General features: G+C 44.2%; 1 protein-coding gene across 1 annotated transcript in view; it reads right to left on the bottom strand.

Annotated features, from left to right (window-relative positions):
- UBE2Z (ubiquitin conjugating enzyme E2 Z) overlaps positions 1 to 25,084 on the bottom strand; it is a 48,380-nt gene that overhangs the window by 10,859 nt on the left and 12,437 nt on the right. The window contains exons 2-5 of the mRNA XM_069751754.1: positions 7,177 to 7,249; positions 4,851 to 5,038; positions 2,687 to 2,798; positions 2,493 to 2,605 (exon numbers count right to left, since the gene is read on the bottom strand). Coding sequence (XP_069607855.1) covers positions 2,493 to 2,605; positions 2,687 to 2,798; positions 4,851 to 5,038; positions 7,177 to 7,249 — 486 coding nt within the window. The remainder of the gene's footprint in view (positions 1 to 2,492; positions 2,606 to 2,686; positions 2,799 to 4,850; positions 5,039 to 7,176; positions 7,250 to 25,084) is intronic.

The raw sequence follows: 25,084 nt of genomic DNA, 5'->3' as shown, positions 1-25,084 counted from the left end.
ATATTAGTCATCCGGGGGGCGGAGAGGAGGCTGCAGCTTCAGCTAGGCCGAAGCCGGGGCCTAAATTAGATGCCTGAGGCCAAGAAGGGCTCCAGGCCGGCGCGAAAGTCCGGGAGGGGGGTCGGATCAGAACCGGACCCCCCCCGGATTTAAAGGCAGGATGGCGGTGGGGCTATAAGCGGAAGGGGGAGCCTGGTTGGGGTCTCCCTGAGGCAGTATAGAGCTGATGCTGCCGCAGAGACAGGGGTGAAAGGAGCCCTGTGTCTGTCTGTGCCATGCCTGCCTGCACTCCCCCAGGCCCCAACAGGAGCCCGCAGCTGGGCTGGGGTCCCTGGATGCAGACGCAGTGTGCTGGCCCATTGCTGGGAGCTGTAGAGTGCTGCCTGTACAGGCCCTACCTGAGGTGTCTCAACCTAATGCCCCCAGAGGGGGATTAGGGAGGGTGCTGTTGTCACACCTTCAGGGGCCTTTATCCTCGCCTCGACCTCAACCCAGAAACCAAAAGGAATTGGGGAAAGAGAAGGGGTCTCGACTTCGAACCAGCACCCAAGGGACTGGGGAAGGAGCAACATGGGGAAATATCCATCTCTACTTCAACCGGGCACCCCGTAATAGGGGGCCGAGGAAGGAGCCATGCCGGGAGTCTCACAGGAGACCCTCTTTTCTTCATCTGTAATCCATAGGAAAAAAACGGAGTAAAAAAAAAAAAAATCTTAGGTGTGCCTCCTTTGCGACACTAAGCAAAAACTGGAGAAGGCTGACGCCGTCCAGGGGTGTATACTGCAGAGGAGGAGCCACAGTTAATCTTTTTCAGATTATGCATAGTGTCGCCTCCTAGTGGACAGCAGCATAACACCCATGGTCCTGTGTCCCCCAATGAGGCGACAGAGTAATATGTCTTATATTCTAAGTTCTTCAAAGTAGCCACCTTTTGCTTTGATGACTGCTTCACAGGTGTGCCCTGTCAGGTTTAATAAGTGGGATTTCTTGCCTTATAAATGGCTTTGGGACCATCAGTTGTGTTGTGCAGAAGTCTGGTGGATACACAGCTGATAGTCCTACTGAATAGACTGTTAGAATTTGTATTATGGCAAGAAAAAAGCAGCTAAGTAAAGAAACGAGTGGCCATCATTAATTTAAGAAATGAAGGTCAGACAGTCCGAGAAATTGGGAAAACTTTGAACGTGTCCCCAAGTGCAGTGGCAAAAACCATCAAGCGCTACAAAGAAACTGGCTCACATGAGGATCGGCCCAGGAAAGAAAGACCAAGAGTCACCTCTGCTTCTGAGGCTAAGTTTATCTGAGTCACCAGCCTCAGAAATCGCAGGTTAACAGCAGCTCAGATTAGAGACCAGGTCAATGCCACACAGAGTTCTAGCAGCAGACACATCTCCAGAACAACTGTTAAGAGGAGACTTTGTGCAGCAGGCCTTCATGGTAAAATAGCTGTTAGGAAACCACTGCTAAGGACAGGCAACAAGCAGAAGAGACTTGTTTGGGCTAAAGAACACAAGGAATGGACATTTGACCAGTGGAAATCTGTGCTTTGTTCTGATGAGTCCAAATATGAGATTTTTGGTTCCAACCACCGTGTCTTTGTGTGATGCAGAAAAGGTGAATGGATGGACTCTACATGCCTTGTTCCCACCATAAAGCATGGAGGAGGAGGTGTGATGGTGTGGAGGTGCTTTGCTGGTGACACTGTTGGGGATTTATTCAAAACTGATGGCATACTGAACCAGCATGGCTACCACAGCATCTTGCAGTGGCATGCTATTCCATCCGGTTTGCGTTTAGTTGGACCATCATTTATTGTTCAACAGGACAAAGACCCCAAACACACCTCCAGGCTGTGTAAGGGCTATTTGACCAAGAAGGAGAGTGATGGGGTGCTCACCAGACCTGAACCCAATCGAGATGGTTTGGGGTGAGCAGGACCGCAGAGTGAAGGCAAAAGGGCCAACAAGTGCTAAGCATCTCTGGGAATTCCTTCAAGATTGTTGGAAGACCATTCCCGGTGACAACCTCTTGAAGCTCATCAAGAGAATGCCAAGAGAGTGCAAAGCAGTCATCAAAGCAAAAGGTGGCTACTTCGAAGAATCTAGAATATAAGACATATTTTCAGTTGTTTCACACTTTTTTGTTAAGTATATAATTCCACGTGTGTTAATTCATAGTTCTGATGCCTTCAGTGTGAATGTACAATTGTACAATTTTTATAGTCATGAAAATACAGAAAAATCTTTAAATGAGGAGTTTCCAAACTTTTGGTCTGTACTGTATTCTAAAAAGGTACCACTAAAATACATCTGATCCCGCAAACAACTCCCTCATACCGATCAATGATAACATTAAAATCATATACCTTGCACAAACACTTGATGAGGGCCCTTTATTGTGTCTCCCTACAATAACATTCACTGCAGCTATCAGCAATACGTATGTACTTTACACTGCTGTGTTATAGGCATCACTGGAATACTAGGACCCACCGTAAGGCCTCAGGACACTGGCACTTTCCCTCCAGCATTTCACATACTGCCACTCTTATGGTCTCATGACGAATGCACTCATTGTAGTTCTTGCTGTCTCCAGAATGTCGTTCCTAAAGTGAAGCAGAAAGTAAATATTACAAGTACATTCATTAGTCCTAGAGTCAAGAAACAGATCCAAGGGTTTGCAGTACCTGCTCAAATCCAGGCTCATTGTGATAAGGATTTTCTGTCATTAGGGACTGGATAGAGATGAGCACTGAAGACAAGCTCTGAGCTGGACTCCATGCAGGTCCTGTCCAAGTACTGGGGAAGAAAACTGCAGTATTGGTAAAGACATTTATCATTGGCCAATGATGGGCGATCTGTGAGACTTCTGGTTCTGGAGGCTCCATTTTTTCACTACTATACTTACAGTGGGGGAAATACAGGTGTGCTCAAAAGTTTACATACCCCAGCAGAATTTTTGCTTTCTTGGCCTTTTTTTCAGAGAATATGAATGCTAACACCAAAACTTTCTCTCCACTCATGGTTGGTGGTTGGGTGAAGCCATTTATTGTCAAACTACTGTTTTCTCTTTTTAAATCATAATGACAACCCAAAACATCCAAATGACCCTGATCAAAAGTTCACACACCCTGGTGAATTTGGCCTTATAACATGCACAGAAGTTGACACAAATGGGTTTGAATGGCTACTAAAGGTACCATCCTCACCTGTGGCCTGTTTGCTTGTAATCAGTGTGTGCATAAAAGCCGAGCGAGTATCTGGGATGCAGACAGACTCTTGCATCTTTCATCCAGCCACTGACATTTCAGGATTGTGATTCATGGTGAAAGCAAAAGAATTGTCAACGGATCTACAGGAAAAAGGTAGTTGAACTGTGAAAGGGATACAAAAAGATATCCAAGGAATTGATAATGCCAGTCAGCAGTGTTCAAACTGATTAACAAATGGAAAATCAGGGGCTCTGTAAAAACAAAACCACGGTCAGACAGAAACAAAAATGTCATCCACAACTGCCAGGAAAATTGTTCGGGATGCAAAGAAAAACCAACAAATAACATCAGCTGAAATATTGGACTCTCTGAAAACTAGAGGTGTGGCTGTTTCAAGAAGCACAATAATGAGGCACTTGAAGAAAAATAGGCTGCATGGTCAAGTCGCCAGAAGAAATCCATTACTAAGCAAATGCCACAAGCCTCAAAACTTCTGGAACAAGGTAATCTGGAGTGATGAGACTAAAATTAAACTTTTTGGTCACAACCATAAACGTTACATTTGGAGAGAGGTCAACAAGGCCCTATGATGAAGCACAGAGGTAGATCGCTGATGTTTTGGGGATGTGTGAGCTACAAAAAGGCACAGGAAACATGGTCAAGGTTGAAGGAAAAATGAATGCAGCACGTTATCAGCAAATACTGCTGCGCATGAGACGTACTTGGACGTTCCAACATGACAATGATCCAAAACACAAGGCCAAGTCGACCTGTCATTGGCTACAGCAGAACAAAGTGAAGGTTCTGGAGTGGTCATCTCAGGCTCCTGACCTCAATATCATTGAGCCACTCTGGGAAGATCTCAAGCGCGCAGTTCATGCTCGATAGCCCAGGAATTTACAGGAACTGGAGGCTTTTTGCCAAGAAGAGTGGGCAGATTTACCATCTGAGAAAATAAAGAACTTCATCCGCAACTACCACAAAAGACTTCAAGCTGTCATTGATGTTAGAGGGGGCAATACACGTTATTAAGAAATGGGGTATGCAAACTTTTGATCAGGGTCAATTCGATGTTTTGGGTTGTCATTATGATTTCAAAAGAGAAAATACAGATTGACAATAAATGACTTCACCCATTCACTAACCAGTGAGTGAAGAAAAAGTTTTGATGTTATCATTCATATTCTCTGAAAAAAGGCCAAGAAAGCAAAAATTCTACCTATGTACCACCACCTCACACCGCAGGACAACCACTGCAACACCCTCAGCTCTTGGCCCGCAGCATTGTCCTCTCGGTAAGAACAGAGTTCGGATTATAAGACGCACACCCATTATCCCCCTAATTTTGCGGATCATAAAAGTGCGTCTTATAATCCAAAAAATACGGTACTTATTTCTCACTACAAAATGCAAATAAATTTATAGAATTTATATAATGTGATTTTCTGGCTTTTATTTTTGATATTCTATCTCAATGTTAAAACGAGCCTACCCTTAAAATTATAGACTGTTTATGTCTTTGTCAGTGGGCAAACTTACAAAATCAGAAAGTGATCAAATAATTATTTCCCTCACTGTATGTACAACTCAGAGAATTTGAGGAAAGCCACGGTACAGTTACTTACAACCAGTTTCTTACCCAAGAATACTCAGACAGACTTTGCCGTTACGATAGAAATTGGGGTTAAACCTCACAGTATTGTTGCCAGTTGTCATCAGTTTAACTCTAGGGGGGTGAATGGGATAATCGGGGGGACAGCGGAACAAGAACAAGAAGAAGCCGCCTTCATAAGGTGTATCAAACGGACCTGTAATAAGTGCATGGATCTGCAAGACAAAAAAGGGTTTACACCATTACTAAGGATGAAGCAGAACTGGGATGTAAACAAGACTATATCTATCCCCACCAACAATCTAGTTACAATGGGGTGGCTCTGCTGGCCCCAATGTCTGCTTTTGGGAAAAATACAAGGATCAAAATTGTTATATTTTAACATTAAAACTAACAGCCATCTTCTGTTTTTTTCCCGAGAACCATAACTAGCTTTTAATTTTTTACGTCGGTATAGCCGTATGAGGGCTTGTTCTTCGTGGGACTTTTGTTGCACTTTTGAATGACACCATTCATTCTACCACAGTGTACTGGAAAACAGAAAAAAAATTCTAAGGCTATGTGCACACGTTGCGGAATTCCTGCGGATCCGCTGCGTTTTTTACCGTGCAGAAACGCTGCAGATCCGCAAGTGATTTACAGTACAGTGTAAATCAATGGAAAAAAAAAAATGCTGTGCTAATGGTGCTGAAAATTCCACGCGGAAACGCTGCGGATTAAAAGTAGCATGTCAATTCTGTTGTGCAAATCTGCAGCGTTTTTGTTCCCTCTCCATTATAGAAATCCGCAGGGGTAAAAACGCAAGAAATCCGCAGTAAATCCGCACAAAAAACGCATCAAATTGGCACTTGCGTTTTCTGCCAAGAGATGCAGAATCTGCACAAAAAATTCCAGAGGCTGATCCGCAACGTGTGCACAAAGCCTAAAGGTACCGTCACACTAAGCGACGCTGCAGCGATACCAACAACGATGTCGATCGCTGCAACGTCGCTGTTTGGTCGCTGGAGAGCTGTCAAACAGACAGCTCTCCAGCGACCAACGATCCCGAAGTCCCCGGGTAACCAGGGTAAACATCGGGTTACTAAGCGCAGGGCCGCGCTTAGTAACCCGATGTTTACCCTGGTTACCGTTGTAAATGTAAAAAAAACAAACACTACATACTTACATTCCCGGTGTCTGGTCAGGTCCCTCGCCTTCAGCTTCCCGCACTGACTGAGCGCCGGCCGTAAAGTACAGCGGTGACGTCACCGCTGTGCTGTGCTTTACGGCTGGCCGGCGCTCACCAGTCAGTGCGGGAAGCTGAAGGCGAGGGACCTGACCAGACACCGGGATGTAAGTATGTGTTTGTTCTTTTACATTTACAACGGTAACCAGGGTAAACATCGGGTTACTAAGCGCGGCCCTGCGCTTAGTAACCCGATATTTACCCTGGTTACCAGTGAAGACATCGCTGAATCGGCGTCACACACGCCGATTCAGCAATGTCAGCGGGAGATCCTGCGACAAAATAAAGTGCTGGACTTTCCCCAGCGACGAACGATCTCCCAGCAGGGGCCTGATCGTTGGTCGCTGTCACACATACGATTTCGTTAACGATATCGTTGCTACGTCACAAAAAGCAACAATATCGTTAACGATATCGTTACGTGTGACGGTACCTTAAGTGTGTTGAAACTGCAAAATAAGTGCAATTTCACAATTGTGTTGTTTTTTTTGTTTTTATTTACCCTGTTCACTTTATGGTAAAACTGACCTGGCAATGTTATTCTCCAGGAAAGTATGAGTATACAGATACCCAACATGTATAGTTTTTTTGTTTGTTTTTTTTAAATTTAAGAAGAGAAAAAGAATTCAGAAATCTGTAAGAAAAAGAGATTTAGCATTTGTCTCCATTTCCCGTGACGTTTAAATTTTTCGGGACATGGGGCTATGTGATGGCTATTTTTTGCACCTGGAAATTTTTTATCGATACTATTTGGGGGTAGATACGATGTTTTGATTGCCTCTTATTGCAATGTTGCGGCAGCCAAAAACAATGCGATTCTGGCATTTTGATTTTTTTTTCATTACGTCGTTTACCAATCAGATTAATTTATTTTATATTTTAACTGATCGGACGTTTAAAAAAGCAGGAATACCAAATGTGTACTTTTACAAATGTTAATTTTAACTTGTGTTTCTTTTTACTTTTCATATTTTTAAAAGCATTTTTTACTGGATTTAAAAGTTTTATTAGGGGATTAGAAGCTGCGATCATCCAACCACTTGTGCTACACATAGCAGTGCAACAGCACAAGTTGTAACCCATTTAGACTGATAATGACAAGCACAGAAGAGGTCAGGTCATGTGTACCTTTGTCATGTCATGTGGATCCGGCACTACAAACATCCCAGGAGGAGGCTCTTTATAAATTGACATAATATCCCTAAGGGGGAATAGGAAGAAATATCAGAACACTGAATAACAAAATGCACAGACATAAAATGGCTTTTTTTGGCATATCCACAGAGAGCTGGCTCTGCTCTATCCTTAAGGGGTTATTCCCATCATTGCAACATCTTATCTTTCTAAAGAATCGGTGATAACTTGCTGATTGTAGTGATCTGGCCTCTTGGAACCACACAGATCCTGAGAAAGATACTCAAAAATGCTCCATTGCCTACAATAATGTTTGAGCATAGTACTCGGCGATCTCCGGTAGTCCTAGACGCAAGTAAATCTAGCAGAGGCGAGCATGTGCAGCATAGCTCCATGGCACTACAGTCAGACAACCACCGACCAGCAAGTTATCAACTATCCGGAGATTAGATTTTAAATTGAAACAATCAGAATAAGACTAACTGCCCCTTGTTGCTGCAGGTGGATGTGGCATTCTCTTAAGGTACCGTCACATTAAGCGACGCTGCAGCGATGTAGACAACGATGCCGATCGCTGCAGCGTCGCTGTGTGGTCGCTGGAGACAGCGACCAACGATGCCGAAGTCCCCAGGTAACCAGGGTAAACATCGGGTTACTAAGCGCAGGGCCGCGCTTAGTAACCCGATGTTTACCCTGGTTACCACTGTAAATGTAAAAAAAAAACAAAAAACATTCTCACATTCCGGTGCCTGTCACGTCCAACGGCGTCCGCTTCCCTGCACTCCTCCTGCATCCTGTGTAAGCGCCAGCCGTAAAGCAGAGCGGTGACGTCACCGCTGTGCTGTGCTTTACGGCCGGCCGGTGCTGACACAGGATGCAGGAGGAGTGCAGGGAAGCGGACGCCGGGGGACGCTACAGACACCGGAATGTAAGTATGTAGTGTTTTGGTTTTTTTTTACATTTACAATGGTAACCAGGGTAAATATCGGGTTACTAAGCGCGGCAGATAATACTCATTTTCTTCCTGAAAATGATTGCAATCACAAATTCTTTGGTATTATTATCTTCATTTAATTTGTCTTAAGTGAAAAAACACAAAAGAGAATGAAGCAAAAAGCAAAACATTGATCATTTCACACAAAACTCCAAAAATGGGCCAGACAAAAGTATTGGCACCCTCAGCCTAATACTTGGTTGCACAACCTTTAGCCAAAATAACTGCGACCAACCGCTTCCGGTAACCATCAATGAGTTTCTTACAATGCTCTGCTGGAATTTGAAACCATTTTCTTCTTTGGCAAACTGCTCCAGGTCTTCTCCAAACGGCCATTTTTAGATCTCTCTAGGTCTCTAGGTGTTCTATGGGATTCAGGTCTGGACTCATTGCTGGCCACCTTAGAAGTGCTTTCTCTCAAACCATTTTCTAGTGCTTTTTGAAGTGTGTTTTGGGTCATTGTCCTGCTGGAAGACCCATGACCTCTGAGGGAGACCCAGCTTTCTCATACTGGGCCCTACATTATGCTGCAAAATTTGGTGGTAGTCTTCAGACTTCATAATGCCATGCACACGGTCAAGCAGTCCAGTGCCAGAGGCAGCAAAGCAACCCCAAAACATCAGGGAACCTCCGCCATGTTTGACTGTAGGGACCGTGTTCTTTTCTTTGAATCCCTCTTTTTTTCTCCTGTAAACTCTATGTTGATGCCTTTGCCCAAAAAGCTCTACTTTTGTCTCATCTGACCAGAGAACATTCTTCCAAAACGTTTTAGGCTTTTTTAGGTAAGTTTTTGCAAACTCCAGCCTGGCTTTTTTATGTCTCGGGGTAAGAAGTGGGGTCTTCCTGGGTCTCCTACCATACAGTCCCTTTTCATTCAGATGCCGACGGATAGTACGGGTTGACACTGTTGTATCCTCAGACTGCAGGGCAGCTTGAACTTGTTTGGATGTTAGTCGAGGTTCTTTATCCAACATCCGCACAATCTTGCGTTGAAATCTCTTGTCAATTTTTATTTTCCATCCACATCTAGGGAGGTTAGCCACAGTGCCATTCAGGTCTTTGGAGATGGGCTTGTAGCCTTGAGATTGCTCATGCTTCCTCACAATTTGGTTTCTCAAGTCCTCAGACAGTTCTTTGGTCTTCTTTCTTTTCTCCAAGCTCAATGTGGTACACACAAGGACACAGGACAGAGGTTGAGTCAACTTTAATCCATGTCAACTGGCTGCAAGTGTGATTTAGTTATTGCCAACACCTGTTAGGTGCCACAGGTAAATTACAGGTGCTGTTAATTACACAAATTAGGGAAGCATCACATGATTTTTCGAACAGTGCCAATACTTTTGTCCACCCCTTTTTTATGTTTGGTGTGGAATTATATCCAATTTGGCTTTAGGACAATTCTTTTTGTGTTTTTTTCATCTAAGACAAATTAAATGAAGACAATACCACCAAATAATTTGTGTTTGCAATCATTTTCAGGAAGAAAATGAGTATTATCTGACAGAATTGCAGGGGTGTCAATACTTTTGGCCATGAAAAAAAAAAAAAAATTATATATATATGTATATGTATGTATGTATGTATGTATGTGTATATATATATGTGTGTGTATATGTATGTATGTATGTATGTATGTATGTATGTATGTATGTATGTATGTATGTATATATATATATATATATATATATATATATATATATATATATATATATATATACAGTGGGGCAAAAAAGTATTTAGTCAGTCAGCAATAGTGCAAGTTCCACCACTTAAAAAGATGAGAGGCGTCTGTAATTTACATCATAGGTAGACCTCAACTATGGGAGACAAACTGAGAAAAAAAATCCAGAAAATCACATTGTCTGGTTTTTTAACATTTTATTTGCATATTATGGTGGAAAATAAGTATTTGGTCAGAAACAAAATTTCATCTCAATACTTTGTAATATATCCTTTGTTGGCAATGACAGAGGTCAAACGTTTTCTGTAAGTCTTCACAAGGTTGCCACACACTGTTGTGGGTATGTTGGCCCATTCCTCCATGCAGATCTCCTCTAGAGCAGTGATGTTTTTAGCTTTTCGCTTGGCAACACGGACTTTCAACTCCCTCCAAAGGTTTTCTATAGGGTTGAGATCTGGAGACTGGCTAGGCCACTCCAGGACCTTGAAATGCTTCTTACGAAGCCACTCCTTCGTTGCCCTGGCGGTGTGCTTTGGATCATTGTCATGTTGAAAGACCCAGCCACATTTCATCTTCAATGCCCTTGCTGATGGAAGGAGGTTTGCACTCAAAATCTCACGATACATGGCCCCATTCATTCTTTCATGTACCCGGATCAGTCGTCCTGGCCCCTTTGCAGAGAAACAGCCCCAAAGCATGATGTTTCCACCACCATGCTTTACAGTAGGTATGGTGTTTGATGGATGCAACTCAGTATTCTTTTTCCTCCAAACACGACAAGTTGTGTTTCTACCAAACAGTTCCAGTTTGGTTTCATCAGACCATAGGACATTCTCCCAAAACTCCTCTGGATCATCCAAATGCTCTCTAGCAAACTTCAGACGGGCCCGGACATGTACTGGCTTAAGCAGTGGGACACGTCTGGCACTGCAGGATCTGAGTCCATGGTGGCGTAGTGTGTTACTTATGGTAGGCCTTGTTACATTGGTCCCAGCTCTCTGCAGTTCATTCACTAGGTCCCCCCGCGTGGTTCTGGGATTTTTGCTCACCGTTCTTGTGATCATTCTGACCCCACGGGGTGGGATTTTGGGTGGAGCCCCAGATCGAGGGAGATTATCAGTGGTCTTGTATGTCTTCCATTTTCTAATTATTGCTCCCACTGTTGATTTCTTCACTCCAAGCTGGTTGGCTATTGCAGATTCAGTCTTCCCAGCCTGGTGCAGGGCTACAATTTTGTTTCTGGTGTCCTTTGACAGCTCTTTTGTCTTCACCATAGTGGAGTTTGGAGTCAGACTGTTTGAGGGTGTGCACAGGTGTCTTTTTATACTGATAACAAGTTTAAACAGGTGCCATTACTACAGGTAATGAGTGGAGGAAAGAGGAGACTCTTAAAGAAGAAGTTACAGGTCTGTGAGAGCCAGAAATCTTGATTGTTTGTTTCTGACCAAATACTTATTTTCCACCATGATATGCAAATAAAATGTTAAAAAAACAGACAATGTGATTTTCTGGATTTTTGTTTCTCAGTTTGTCTCCCATAGTTGAGGTCTACCTATGATGTAAATTACAGACGCCTCTCATCTTTTTAAGTGGTGGAACTTGCACTATTGCTGACTGACTAAATACTTTTTTGCCCCACTGTATATATATATATATATATATATATATATATATACATATACACACACTAGCTATTGAACCCGTTCTACGCCCGGGTGGCGAGCATTTATATTGGTACATGGTCTCCATCATGTGCTGCTGCCATCCTGCGCCCGTTCTGTCATGTGCTGCTGCCATCCTGCGCCCGTTCTGTCATGTGCTGCTGCCATCCTGCGCCCGTTCTGTCATGTGCTGCTCCCATCCTGTCATGCACTGCTGCCATCCTGCGCCCGTTCTGTCATGTGCTGCTCCCATCCTGCTGCCATCCTGCGCCCGTTCTGTCATGTGCTGCTGCCATCCTGCGCCCGTTCTGTCATGTGCTGCTGCCATCCTGCGCCCATTCTGTCATGTGCTGCTGCCATCCTGCACCCCTGTTCTGTCATGTGCTGCTCCCATCCTGCGCCCCTGTTCTGTCATGTGCTGCTCCCATCCTGCACCCCTGTTCTGTCATGTGCTGCTCCCATCCTGCGCCCCCGTTCTGTCATGTGCTGTTGCCATCCTGCGCCCCCGTTCTGTCATGTGCTGCTACCATCCTGCGCCCGTTCTGTCATGTGCTGCTGCCATCCTGCGCCCGTTCTGTCATGTGCTGCTGCCATCCTGCGCCCGTTCTGTCATGTGCTGCTGCCATCCTGCGCCCATTCTGTCATGTGCTGCCATCCTGCGCCCGTTCTGTCATGCACTGCTGCCATCCTGCGCCCGTTCTGTCATGTGCTGCTCCCATCCTGCTGCCATCCTGCGCCCGTTGTCATGCACTGCTGCCATCCTGCGCCCATTCTGTCATGCGCTGCTGCCATCCTGCGCCCGTTCTGTCATGTGCTGCTGCCATCCTGCGCCCGTTCTGTCATGTGCTGCTGCCATCCTGCGCCCGTTCTGTCATGTGCTGCTCCCATCCTGCTGCCATCCTGCGCCTGTTATGTCATGCGCTGCTGCCATCCTGCACCCGTTCTGTCATGCGCTGCTGCCATCCTGCGCCCGTTCTGTCATGCGCTGCTGCCATCCTGCGCCCGTTCTGTCATGTGCTGCTGCCATCCTGCGCCCGTTCTGTCATGTGCTGCTGCCATCCTGCGCCCGTTCTGTCATGTGCTGCTGCCATCCTGTGCCCGTTCTGTCATGTGCTGCTCCCATCCTGCGCCACTATTGTATTATATGCCCCCGTATGCTGCTGCCATATAAAAAAAAAAAAAAAAAAACATACTCACCTATCGTCCGGCTCCACTGCAGGTGTGTCTTCAAGAAAATGGCGCCGGAAAGCGCGGACTGCGCAGGCGCCGATTCCGGCAGCAGGAATCGGCGCCTGCGCAGTCCGCGCTCTCCGGCGCCATTTTCTTGAAGACACACCTGCAGTGGAGCCGGAGTGTGTGTTCAAGAAAATGGCACCGGAAAGCGCGGACTGCGCAGGCGCCGATTCCGGCAGCAGGAATCGGCGCCTGCGCAGTCCGCGCTTTCCGGCGCCGTTTTCTTGAACACACACTCCGGCTCCTCTGCCTGTGACTGGACTCTGTCACAGCAGAGGAGCCGGAAGACGGAGCCGCACGCAGCGCTGGAACGGAGGACAGGTGAATATACTTACCCTCCCTCCTGGCGCGTCCACGGTCCCTGACTCTCCGGTGGAGATCGCGGTATGCGTTCAGTGCTTACGCATACCGCGTTCTCCTGGGAGCGTCACTCTGTGGGGGCCAGACTGCGCAAGGCTTCGGACAGAGTGACGCTCCCAGCGTTATATTATAGATTATATATATATATAGATATATATATGTATATATATATCTCTCTCTATCTATCTATCTATATATATATATATATATCTCTCTATCTATCTATCTATATATATATATATATATATCTCTCTATCTATCTATCTATATATATATATATATATATCTCTCTATCTATCTATCTATCTATCTATCTATCTATCTATATATATATATATATATATATCTCTCTCTCTCTCTATCTATCTATCTATCTATCTATCTATCTATCTATATATATATAGTATTCTAGAATATGCATGTCCCCGTAGTATATGGACAATGATGATTCCAGAATTCGCGGCAGACTGTGGCCGTCGCTGATTGGTCGAGGCAACCTTTATGACATCATTGTCGCCATGCTGTGCCAGTCGCTGATTGGTCGAGGCCTGGCGGCCTCGGCCAATCAGAGACGCGGGATTTCCAGGACAGACAGACGGGAAAACCCTTAGACAGTTATATATATATAGATATATATATTATGCACCTTTCATATCCTATTCGCTCCCTCTGTTCAGTCGAAATTGAAGTTTATTCAAACTTGCTAAATAAAATGCTTGGCGCCCCCTTGGTAAGGTAGGCACAGTGCACCATTCCGACGCAACACTTGTTTTGCATGCCCCATCACTAGTGATTGACTGTCACTGGCTTGCCTGGAGGGAGCACTGTCTCCAGTGAAAGATCAGGCAAGCTAGTGCTGTCAATCGTCAGTGAGGAAGGCAGAGACATGCAAAACCAGTGGTCGGAGCAGTGCACTGAGCCTCTTGGCCATATCAAGGGGGCACCGGGCACCTCAATTAAAATTTGATTAAACTTCAGATTCCGTAGAATGGAGGCAGTGACTAACACTAAAGCTGTAGTTACACGATCGTATTTAACCCCTTCACCCCGAAGCCTGTTTTCACCTAAGTGACAGGGCCAATTTTTACAATTCTGACCACTGTCACTTTATGAGGTAATAGCTCTGAAACGCTTCAACGGATCCTGGCGATTCTGACATTGTTTTCTCGTGACATATTGTACTTCATGATAGTGGTAAAATTTATTTGATATTACCTTCGTTTCTTTGTGAAAAAAACGGAAATTTGGCGAAAATTTTGCAATTTTCAAACTTTGAATTTTTATACCCTTGCATTAGAGACTCATATCGCACAAATTAGTTAATAAATAACATTTCCCACATGTCTACTTTACATCAGCAACATTTTGGAACCAATTTTTTTTTCCTTAGGGAGTTATAAGGGTTAAAAGTTAAACAGCGATTTCTCATTTTTTCAACAACTTTTATAAAACCATTTTTTGTAGGGACCACATCATATTTGAAGTCACTTTGAGAGGCTTATAGGATTTAAAATACCCAAAAGTGACACCATTCTAAAAACTATACCCCCCGAGGTACTCAAAACCACATTCAAGAAGTTTATTAACCCTTCAGGTGCTTCACAGGAATTAACGGACTGTGGAAGGAAAAAAATAACATTTAACTTTTTTTTCCACATAATGATCTTTTAGCAACATTTTTTTTATTTTCACAAGGGTAAAAGAAGAAAATGGACCACGAAAGTTGTTGTGCAATTCCTTCTGAATACACTGATACCCCATATGTGGGAGAAAACCACTGTCTGGGCGCACGGCAGGGCTCGGAAGGGAAGGAGCGCCGTTTGACTATTTCAAACCAAAATTGGCTGGAATTGAGATCGGACACCATGTCCCGTTTGTGCCTAAACAGTGGAAAACCGCCACAAGTGACCCCATTTTGGAAACTAGACCCTTCAAGGAACTTATCTAGCCATGTGGTGAGCACTTTGAACCCCCAGGTGCTTCACAGAAGTTTAGAACGTAGAGGCTTGAAAATAAAAATTCACATTTTTCCCCCAAAAATGATCTTTTAACAACAATTTTTTTATCTTCACAAGTGTAAAAGGAGAAAATGGACCACTAAAGTTGTTGACCAATTTATCCTGAATACACTGATACCCCATATGTGGGGGAAAACCACTGTTTGGGCACACGGCAGGGCTCGGAAGGGAAGGAGCACCTTTTGACTTTTACAAACCAAAATTGGCTGGAATTGAGATCGGACACCATGTCCCGTTTGGAGAGCCCCTGATGTGCCTAAACAGTGGAAAACCGCCACAAGTGACCCCATTTTGGAAACTAGACCCTTCAAGGAACTTATCTAGCTATGTGGTGAGCACTTTGAACCCCCAGGTGCTTCACAGAAGTTTAGAACGTAGAGGCGTGAAAATAAAAATTCACATTTTTTCCCCAAAAATGATCTTTTAACAACAATTTTTTTATCTTCACAAGTGTAAAAGGAGAAAATGGACCACTAAAGTTGTTGACCAATTTATCCTGAATACACTGATACCCCATATGTGGGGGAAAACCACTGTTTGGGCACACGGCAGGGCTCGGAAGGGAAGGAGCACCTTTTGACTTTTACAAACCAAAATTGGCTGGAATTGAGATCGGACACCATGTCCCGTTTGGAGAGCCCCTGATGTGCCTAAACAGTGGAAAACCGCCACAAGTGACCCCATTTTGGAAACTAGACCCTTCAAGGAACTTATCTAGCTATGTGATGAGCACCGTGAACCTCCAAGTGCCTCACCAAAAATTATAATGATGAGTCGTAAAAAAAAAATAGAACACATTTTTTCCACAAAAATGATCTTTAGCAAGGTTTTTTTTGTTTTCCCAAGGGTTATAGGACAAAATAGAAAGAAAAAAATGTTGTGCAATTTTTCACGAGTACGCCGATACCCCATATGTGGGGAAAAACCACTGTTTGTGCGCATGGCAGAGCTCGGAAGGGAAGGAGCACCATTTGGAATGCAGACTTAGATGGATTGGTCTGCAGGCGTCACGTTGCATTTGCAGAGCCCCTGATGTACCTAAACAGTGGAAATCCTCCACAAGTGACCCCATTTTGAAAACTGGACCTCCCAAGGAATTTATTTAGATATGTGGTGAGCACCGTAAACCTCCAAGTGCCTCACTCCACAAGTGACCCCATTTTGAAAACTGGACCTCCCAAGGAATTTATTTAGATATGTGGTGAGCACCGTAAACCTCCAAGTGCCTCACTCCACAAGTGACACCATTTTGAAAACTGGACCTCCCAAGGAATTTATTTAGATATGTGGTGAGCACCGTAAACCTCCAAGTGCCTCACTCCACAAGTGACACCATTTTGAAAACTGGACCTACCAAGGAATTTATTTAGATATGTGGTGAGCACCGTAAACCTCCAAGTGCCTCACTCCACAAGTGACCCCATTTTGAAAACTGGACCTACCAAGGAATTTATTTAGATATGTGGTGAGCACCGTAAACCTCCAAGTGCCTCACTCCACAAGTGACCCCATGTTGGAAACTACACAGTGTGTTGTGTCAACAGGGTATAAACTAATTTTTATTAATTTGTGGACGTGTGGTATGCTTTGAAGCAATCCTTAATGCAAAGGCCAGGTTTCTCAGGGCAGGTTTCACAATGGTAAATTGTGTCCTTTCGGATTCCCCTCTTGGAACATACTCTACACCGTTTTTGTGATCGTCCTGTCCTCGCTGTTTGGGGAACCTGTCCTGGGAAATGTTGACCTTGGACAATACGGGCACTATCAGATTCAGAAGTACTGGGACCCTCACCTCCCTGAGTGCCAAACATTAGGGCCTTGATGACTACCTCCTGAAACTGAAGGAAGGTCCCCGTATTGCCTGCAGATCGGGACAGCACAAAAGCATTGTACAGTGCCATCTGTACAATGTGCACGGCCAATTTTTTGTACCATACGTAAGCTTTTCGCATGGCACTGTATGGTTGGAGGACCTGATCTGAGAGATCCACACCCCCCATGTACCGATTGTAATCCAGGATACAATCTGGCTTTGGGACTTGTGTTGTGGTCCCACGAACAGTGACAAGGGTGCTGTTGTCACGGTGTATGGTGGTCAGGATAAGGACATCCCTTTTGTCCTTATACTTGACCACCAGCATGTTGTCGCTGCATTTGGCTCTGCTTTCCCCTTTTCTCAGCGTTTGCCCAATTAGCGGCTTAGGGAGGCCTCGCTGATTTTTTCGCACGGTGCCACATGCAGCTGTACCTCTGGCAGAGAGGGCCTTGAAGAGTGGGATGCTGGTGTAAAAGTTGTCAATATAAAGGTGATAACCCTTATCCAACAGTGGGTGCAGCAATTCCCACACAATTTTCCCACTCACCCCCAGGATGGGGGGGCATTCAGGGGGGTTAATCTGGGTGTCCTTACTCTCGTAGACCCTAAATCTGTGGGTGTACCCTGAGGTACTCTCGCACAGTTTGTACAGCTTTATTCCGTACCTGGACCTCTTACTGGGCAGGTACTGTCGGAATTTTAGCCTCCCTTTGAAATGAACGAGAGATTCATCAATAGCGATGTCCCTCTGGGGTGTGTACGCCTCAGCAAATTTTCTGCTGAAGAGTTCAACCACTGGACGAATTTTATATAGACGATCAAAGTTTGGATCGTCTCGGGGAGGACACTGCGCATTATCACTGAAATGCAAAAATTTTTGGATCGCTTCAAATCGTGTCCTTTTCATGGCCATGCGGAATACCGGTGTACTGTAGAGAATGTCAGTACTCCAGTATTGCCGAAGCTTTGGCTTTTTGATTAGGCCCATATGCAGCACAATTCCCCAAAATGTCATCATCTCTGCTGCATTTACGGGGGTCCATCTGGCATAAGATGACGTGGGATTTTGGGTAAAAAATTGTTGGGCATACAGGTTCGTCTGGGCCACCATATTATTTATTATTTCATCACTGAAAAAGAATTTGAAGAAGTCAATTTCAGTGAGGCCAGTCGTGTCAAACTGGATTCCTGAGCTGCTGCTGAAATCCGGAATGACGGGCTGAAAATTTTCCGGGGGTGCAGTCCATACGGGATCGATTGCTGCAGGAGTTGCCTGGGTCCTACGGCGCCGTGTTAGGGGTCTTTCCTCACCAGATGAGGAGGAGGAGGAGGAGGAGGAATAGAGGAATGTGGGATCTTCCTCACTGGCTGAATCCGTGTCGGACGCAAGGCTGGCGTAAGCCTCCTCTGGTGAATAGCGCCTTGTTGACGAATGGGCCATTTTTTTTTTCCCAAACCCTGGGTGTGTGTGTAAGTGGTGCTTTTACACGTGTAATGTGTGGGGCTTGTGTATAGGGTACTCTTTATTAAAACCAATCAGAGAGAAAAAACAAGTAGTGAGAAAAAATGTAGAAGAAACAAGAAAAAAAGATGAAAAGAAAAATCAATGTAAAAAAATAAGTTTGTATAAAAAAAAAAAGTATAAATTTACCCTACGCAACTAAATATTTTTTTTACAAAAGAAAAGCGAACGCCACTAACACTGACGTACGCTCCCCTAATGCACTAGAGATAATCCGGCGATAGCAGATTTTTTTTATGCACAAGACGCTACCTCCCTACCTATAAAACTCAGTACGATTTTTTTTTCTTCTAAAAGATGATCGGTCGTCACTAACGCTGTGACGCTGGCTACACTAACACGCTACCACTAAACTACTCTGTACAATTTTTTTTTTCTCCAAAAAAAAAAAAAGACCGGTCGTCACGAACGCTGTGACACCAGCTAATCTACGTCTAAGACTACACTGTACTAACTACTATTATATTTTTGTAAAAGAAAAAAAAAAAATCGGACGTTGCTTAGACTGCAATGTCCGCTACACTAACTAAAAAAAAAAAGTCCTGTAGCGCAGTCTCTGTTCAGCAGCGATACTGATCAAAGAGCTGCGGACACAGGAAGAGCACGAATGCTCTGCGCGGGACGCCGCGCACAGGAAAAAAAGCGCAAAAAAGTGCGCAAAAAATTGAATTGGAGGGGGGTACTTGAACAGGGATGGAGGGACGTCACCAAACACTGACGCCGGCTACGCTACCTTGTTACGTCTAAAACTACACTGTACTAACTACAATTTTTTTTCTAAAAAAAAAAAAAAAAAAACAGACGTCGCTTAGACTGCAATGTCCGCTACACTAACTAACCTAAAAAAAAAAGTCCTGTGGCGCAGTCTCTGATCAGCAGCGATACTGATCAGAGAGCTGCGGACACAGGAAGAGCACGAATGCTCTGCGCGGGACGCCACGCACAGGAAAAAAAGCGCAAAAAAAGTGCGCAAAAAATTTCAATTGGAGGGTGGGGGAGGGAGGGGGTACTGGAACAGGGATGGGGGGATGGGAAAGGGGTGGGGGAGGTGCTGCTGCTGCTGTGATCACAGGAGTCACACAGCAGGCAGATGGCAGCAGAGAGCACACAGCACGGAGCACAAGCTGAAGCAGGAGCACAAGCTGGAGGCAGGAGATCCCAGGGAGGATCGCACTGGCCACCAATGGATTCCTTCACTAAGGTGACACAGAGGGGCTTAGACCACCGCTCTGCACGCCAAATCTGAGAGAAAGATGGCGTGCAGGGCGGTGATCGGTATTTTAAATTAACCCCTTTGGCGCTGATTGGCTAGAAGCTATTGTTCAGCCAATCAGCGCCATAGGGGTTAATCAGGTGAGGTGACGTGGCGATCACCCCACCTACAGTGACGGCTGTGATTGGTGCGACGTCACACAGCATCAATCACAGCCTGTCACATGCTTTTTTTTTTTTTGAAACTTTATTGTCACATCGCTGTGATTGGCTGGTCAGAATTGACCAGCCAATCACAGCGATCGCTGATGCGGGGGGGCGGTGCAGGCACCCGGGGCTGCGTGCAGGGATTGTCTGCTGTCAGGAACAGCAGACACCGGAACCCGATCACCGCGCGATGCCGCGCGGTGACCGGAAAATGGCGGCGCCGTACTAGTACTGCGGCTGGCACTTATGCAGTGCCGGCAGCGCAGTACTAGTACGGCGCATGGCGCGAAGGGGTTAAAGGGGAAAAAAAAAATATATATATATATATATATATCACTTTGATACAGAAAAGTAAAAAGAGTGTCATGCAAGTACAATGCGATTTCTCACCTAACGTGTGTATGGCATCCATATGCAATCTGTTTTTAACCTAATATTTTACATACTGTAATTCTCTGTTATTTAAAAAGCAATTTTGTATAAAGAGATAGATATCCTGTAGACATAATTTCACTTTTTAGTGTTTTTCATGTGGCATTAAAGTGTGTTTTGCCTTATTTAAAGTATGAATTTAAAAATACGACGTGGGATCCACCCCTATGCTTGATAACTAGCAAGGGTAAAGCAGACAGCTGCAGACTTATATTATCAGGCTGGAAGGTCCCTAGTTGTTGAGCCTAGTTGTTGAGCTCTTCCAAGCCTAAAAATACCGGCCCGCAGCTACCCCAGAATTGGGGCATCACATTAGAAGGGACAATTCTGGCACTTTGCCCGGCTCTTCCTAATTGCCCTGGTGCGGCGGCAATCAGAGTAATGGTAGTTGGGGTTGATGGCAGCTGTGATTTTTTGTTAAATCATAGATGTCATCAAGCCCTGGGGTTGGTAATGGAGAGGTGTCTATCAGACGCCCCCATTACTAACCCAGTAATCAACACAAAAAAAACCCTTTAATCAAGTAAGACTCCCCCACACTATCCCTCGTTCACCAATAAAAAAAAATAAAAAAACATCCCATGCAGGTCTGCCGTAATCCAAAGAATCTGATTTAGTCCAGAAATAGATGCCTGGAAGACATAAAAAGACAGAAACAAAACAGACATCCCCTCATTCACCAAATTTATTACTAACAATGCTCCCACAAAGCTCTGACGTAGTCCACGTTTCCCGAATCTCACTCCGGCTACTGTGAATAGCAGTAAAGTGACCGCTATTAACAGGCGGCAGGTACTGATGACAACGCTCATCAATATTGCTGGCTCACACTGCAATTAACGAGACCTGGCAAGTTTGATGAACATTTTCGTCACTACCCAGCGCATGTCAATAGCGGTCACTTTACTGCTATTCACAGTAGCTGGAGGCAGATTTGGGGAACATTTTTGGTAATAAATTGGTGAACGAGGCACTGTCTCTATTTTTTTAATGTCTTTTTATGATTTTCAGGTATCCATTTCTCAACTACTTTGGATTCGTTTGATTACGGCGTTTTGTTTTCTCAATAAATTGGAGATTGATGGATAGTGTGGGGATGTCTTTATTCAAATAGCTTTTTATTATTGCTGTGGATGTGTTTTTACTTTTGATTATTGGGTTAGTAACGAGGGTGTCTGACAACTCTCCATTACGAATCTCAGGGCTTGATGGCAGCTATGATTTTTGACAAACTATAATTACTCCGATTGCCACCACACCAAGACAAATCGGACAACTTTAGTGCACACCGATATGACGAGAAAAACGGGAAGAATATACGGGTGCTGTCATGAGTTCTAGAAAAAAACGGCTACCAGTAAGTAACCTTGGTGTTTTCCGTTCACCCATGACAGCACACCTGAGAGATATGGAGAAATGAAACACCTTAGGGAGGGACCACTGCTTACAGCACCCTTCTACCAAAGGATAAGTCAGCAGAGGAGGATATATCCAGTCTTTAGTGCCTGAACGTAGTGAGGACCAGGTAGCGGCCTTAGAAATATGATCAATCAATACCTTCGCTTTCTCTGCCCAGGAGGTTGCCACTGCTTTGGTGGAGTGAGCCTTGATGCCCTCAGGAACCGAGCACCGCTAGTAGAGCAGGCTAAACTAATGGCCTCCCTTATCCATCTTGCAATGGTACTCTTAAGGCCACATTCACACGTTGCGTCCTGTGGGTTCTCCCGCAGCGGATTTGATAAATCTGCAGGGCAAACCCGCTGCGGTTATCCCTGCAGATTTATCGCGGTTTGTCCTGCGGGTTCCGCTGCGGGATTTTACTCCTACTATTGATGCTGCATATGCAGCAATATGCAGCATCAATAGTAATATAATAAAATAATTATATACTTACCCTCTGACGTCCCGATCTCCTCGGCGCTGCAGGCGGCGGTCCGGTTCCAAAGCTGCTGTGCGACCAGGACCTTCGTGACGTCACGGTCATGTGACCGCGACGTCACCGCAGGTCCTGGTCGCATAGCAAACCTAAGACCGGACGGCCGCGTGCAGCGCTGAGACTTCAGAGGGTGAGCATATCATGATTTTTTTATTTTAATTCTTTTTTTTTTTACTCAAATATGGTTCCCGGGGCCTGGAGGAGAGTCTCCTCTCCTCCACCCCGGGTATAACCCGCACATTATCCGCTTACTTCCCGCATGGTGTGCACAGCCCCATGCGGGAAGTAAGCGGATCAATGCATTTCTATGGGTGCAGAATCTCTGCGATTCTGCACAAAGAAGTGACATGGTCCTTCTTTTTTTTCCGCAGCAATTCAGCGCGGTTTTTTCGGGATTTTCCGCAATGTGGGCACAGCGGTTTTTGTTTTCCATAGGGTAACATTTGTTGCAGAGTGCGTCTTCTTGCAGTCACCGCTGTACTTAGGAGAGCTTCAATCAGCAAGATATCTTGAGTAAGCAGTATTTACTTCATACTGGATAAACATGAGATACAATTCAGTGTCACACAGTCCGTGCACTGAAGACAACACATTCATGAAGAAAAGCAAAACCGAAAGTAAGAAAGCAACCAACCACTGAGAGCTTCCCTCCCCACATTACAGCAAGTATATGACTTTACACACTATCGCCATCTGCTGTCTGGTTAGTATAAAGTCCTCCTTTCACTTATAATAAGTCCCAATCTGTTGCATATGCCAACACCCTTTCTCAACAGTAAGGACTTATTCAATCAAACCCAACTTTTTTATTAGTCTCTGATGTTTATCAGCATTCAACACCTTCGTGAAAATGTCTTGGTTCTGTGTCTGTTTGTAGTTGATTCTTCACTTTCAGTATTTTCTTCTTCATTAACTTCTGCTTCTTTCTCATCAGATATTTCTTCAGTTGTGTCATTATTGGTTTTCTCATTTTTTGTTTCAACTGAAATCATAATATCTTCATTCAAATCTTCAATGAATGTCACACTGTTACTCACCGTAACTCTAGTCTGTTTTGGGATCTAGGATTCTGTATCCTTTGCAATTTTCACTATATCCAACAAATATTCCTTCCATGGATCGGTTTTGAAGTTTGGAACGTTTTTCTGTTGGAATGAATATGAAAACTTTACATCCAAAAACTTTTAAATGATTGACACTTGGTTTCATACCTTGCCACAGTTCATATGGAGTTTTCGTCAGTTTTCTGGAAAAAAGTCTGTTCTGTAGATAAGTAGCTGTCATTGCTGCCTCACCCCAATATTTCTCTGGTAGTTTGGAATCTGTCAGCATACATCTTATCTCTGTTAGAGTTCTGTTTTTCCTTTCTGCTACTCCATTTTGTTCAGGTGTGTATGGAACAGTTTTCTGGTGTTCTATCCCATTTTGTCTTAAGTAGTCTTCTATTCTGTGACCTGTAAATTCACCTCCATTATTACTTATGATGACAATTGGCTTCCTTTGAAATTTGTTACTTGATCTTGTTACATAGTCTACAAGTTTATCAAAAACTTCACTTTTGTTTTTAATTAAGTATGTGACTGTGTATCTTGAGTAATCGTCTATAAAAGTCAACATGTATCTATTGCCTCCTGATGTAGTCACTTTCATGGGTCCACATACGTCAGTATGCACCAAATCAAGTGGTCTTTCGCTTTTCATCTCACTTTCTTTTGGAATATATATCCTTGTGGCTTTGGATTTTATACAACAATCACATCTTATGGTAATTGAGCAATCTGATATCTTTAAATCTTTTGTCAATTCTTTTCTCTGTAGTTCCCTTATACTGTCAGTGTGTCTATGTCCTAGACGTCTATGCCACATGTGAATACAGTTTTTGTGATCATGTGTACATACCTTCATCTGTTCCTTTGGTGTGTCAAAATGATATACAGGTCCTTCTCAAAAAATTAGCATATAGTGTTAAATTTCATTATTTACCATAATGTAATGATTACAATTAAACTTTCATATATTATAGATTCATTATCCACCAACTGAAATTTGTCACGTCTTTTATTGTTTTAATACTGATGATTTTGGCATACAACTCCTGGTAACCCAAAAAACCTGTCTCAATAAATTAGCATATTTCACCCATCCAATCAAATAAAAGTGTTTTTTAATAACAAACAAAAAAAACATCAAATAATAATGTTCAGTTATGCACTCAATACTTGGTCGGGAATCCTTTGGCAGAAATGACTGCTTCAATGCGGCGTGGCATGGAGGCAATCAGCCTGTGACACTGCTGAGATGTTATGGAGGCCCAGGATGCTTCAATAGCGGCCTTAAGCTCATCCAGAGTGTTGGGTCTTGCGTCTCTCAACTTTCTCTTCACAATATCCCACAGATTCTCTATGGGGTTCAGGTCAGGAGAGTTGGCAGGCCAATTGAGCACAGTAATACCATGGTCAGTAAACCATTTACCAGTGGTTTTGGCACTGTGAGCAGGTGCCAGGTCGTGCTGAAAAATGAAATCTTCATCTCCATAAAGCATTTCAGCCGATGGAAGCATGAAGTGCTCCAAAATCTCCTGATAGCTAGCTGCATTGACCCTGCCCTTGATGAAACACAGTGGACCAACACCAGCAGCTGACATGGCACCCCACACCATCACTGACTGTGGGTACTTGACACTGGACTTCAGGCATTTTGGCATTTCCTTCTCCCCAGTCTTCCTCCAGACTCTGGCACCTTGATTTCCGAATGACATGCAAAATTTGCTTTCATCAGAAAAAAGTACTTGGGACCACTTAGCAACAGTCCAGTGCTGCTTCTCTGTAGC

Source organism: Ranitomeya imitator, chromosome 2, assembly GCF_032444005.1.
Source record: "Ranitomeya imitator isolate aRanImi1 chromosome 2, aRanImi1.pri, whole genome shotgun sequence".
Classification (NCBI taxonomy): domain Eukaryota; kingdom Metazoa; phylum Chordata; class Amphibia; order Anura; family Dendrobatidae; genus Ranitomeya; species Ranitomeya imitator.
This window is presented reverse-complemented; position numbering and strand designations above follow the sequence as displayed.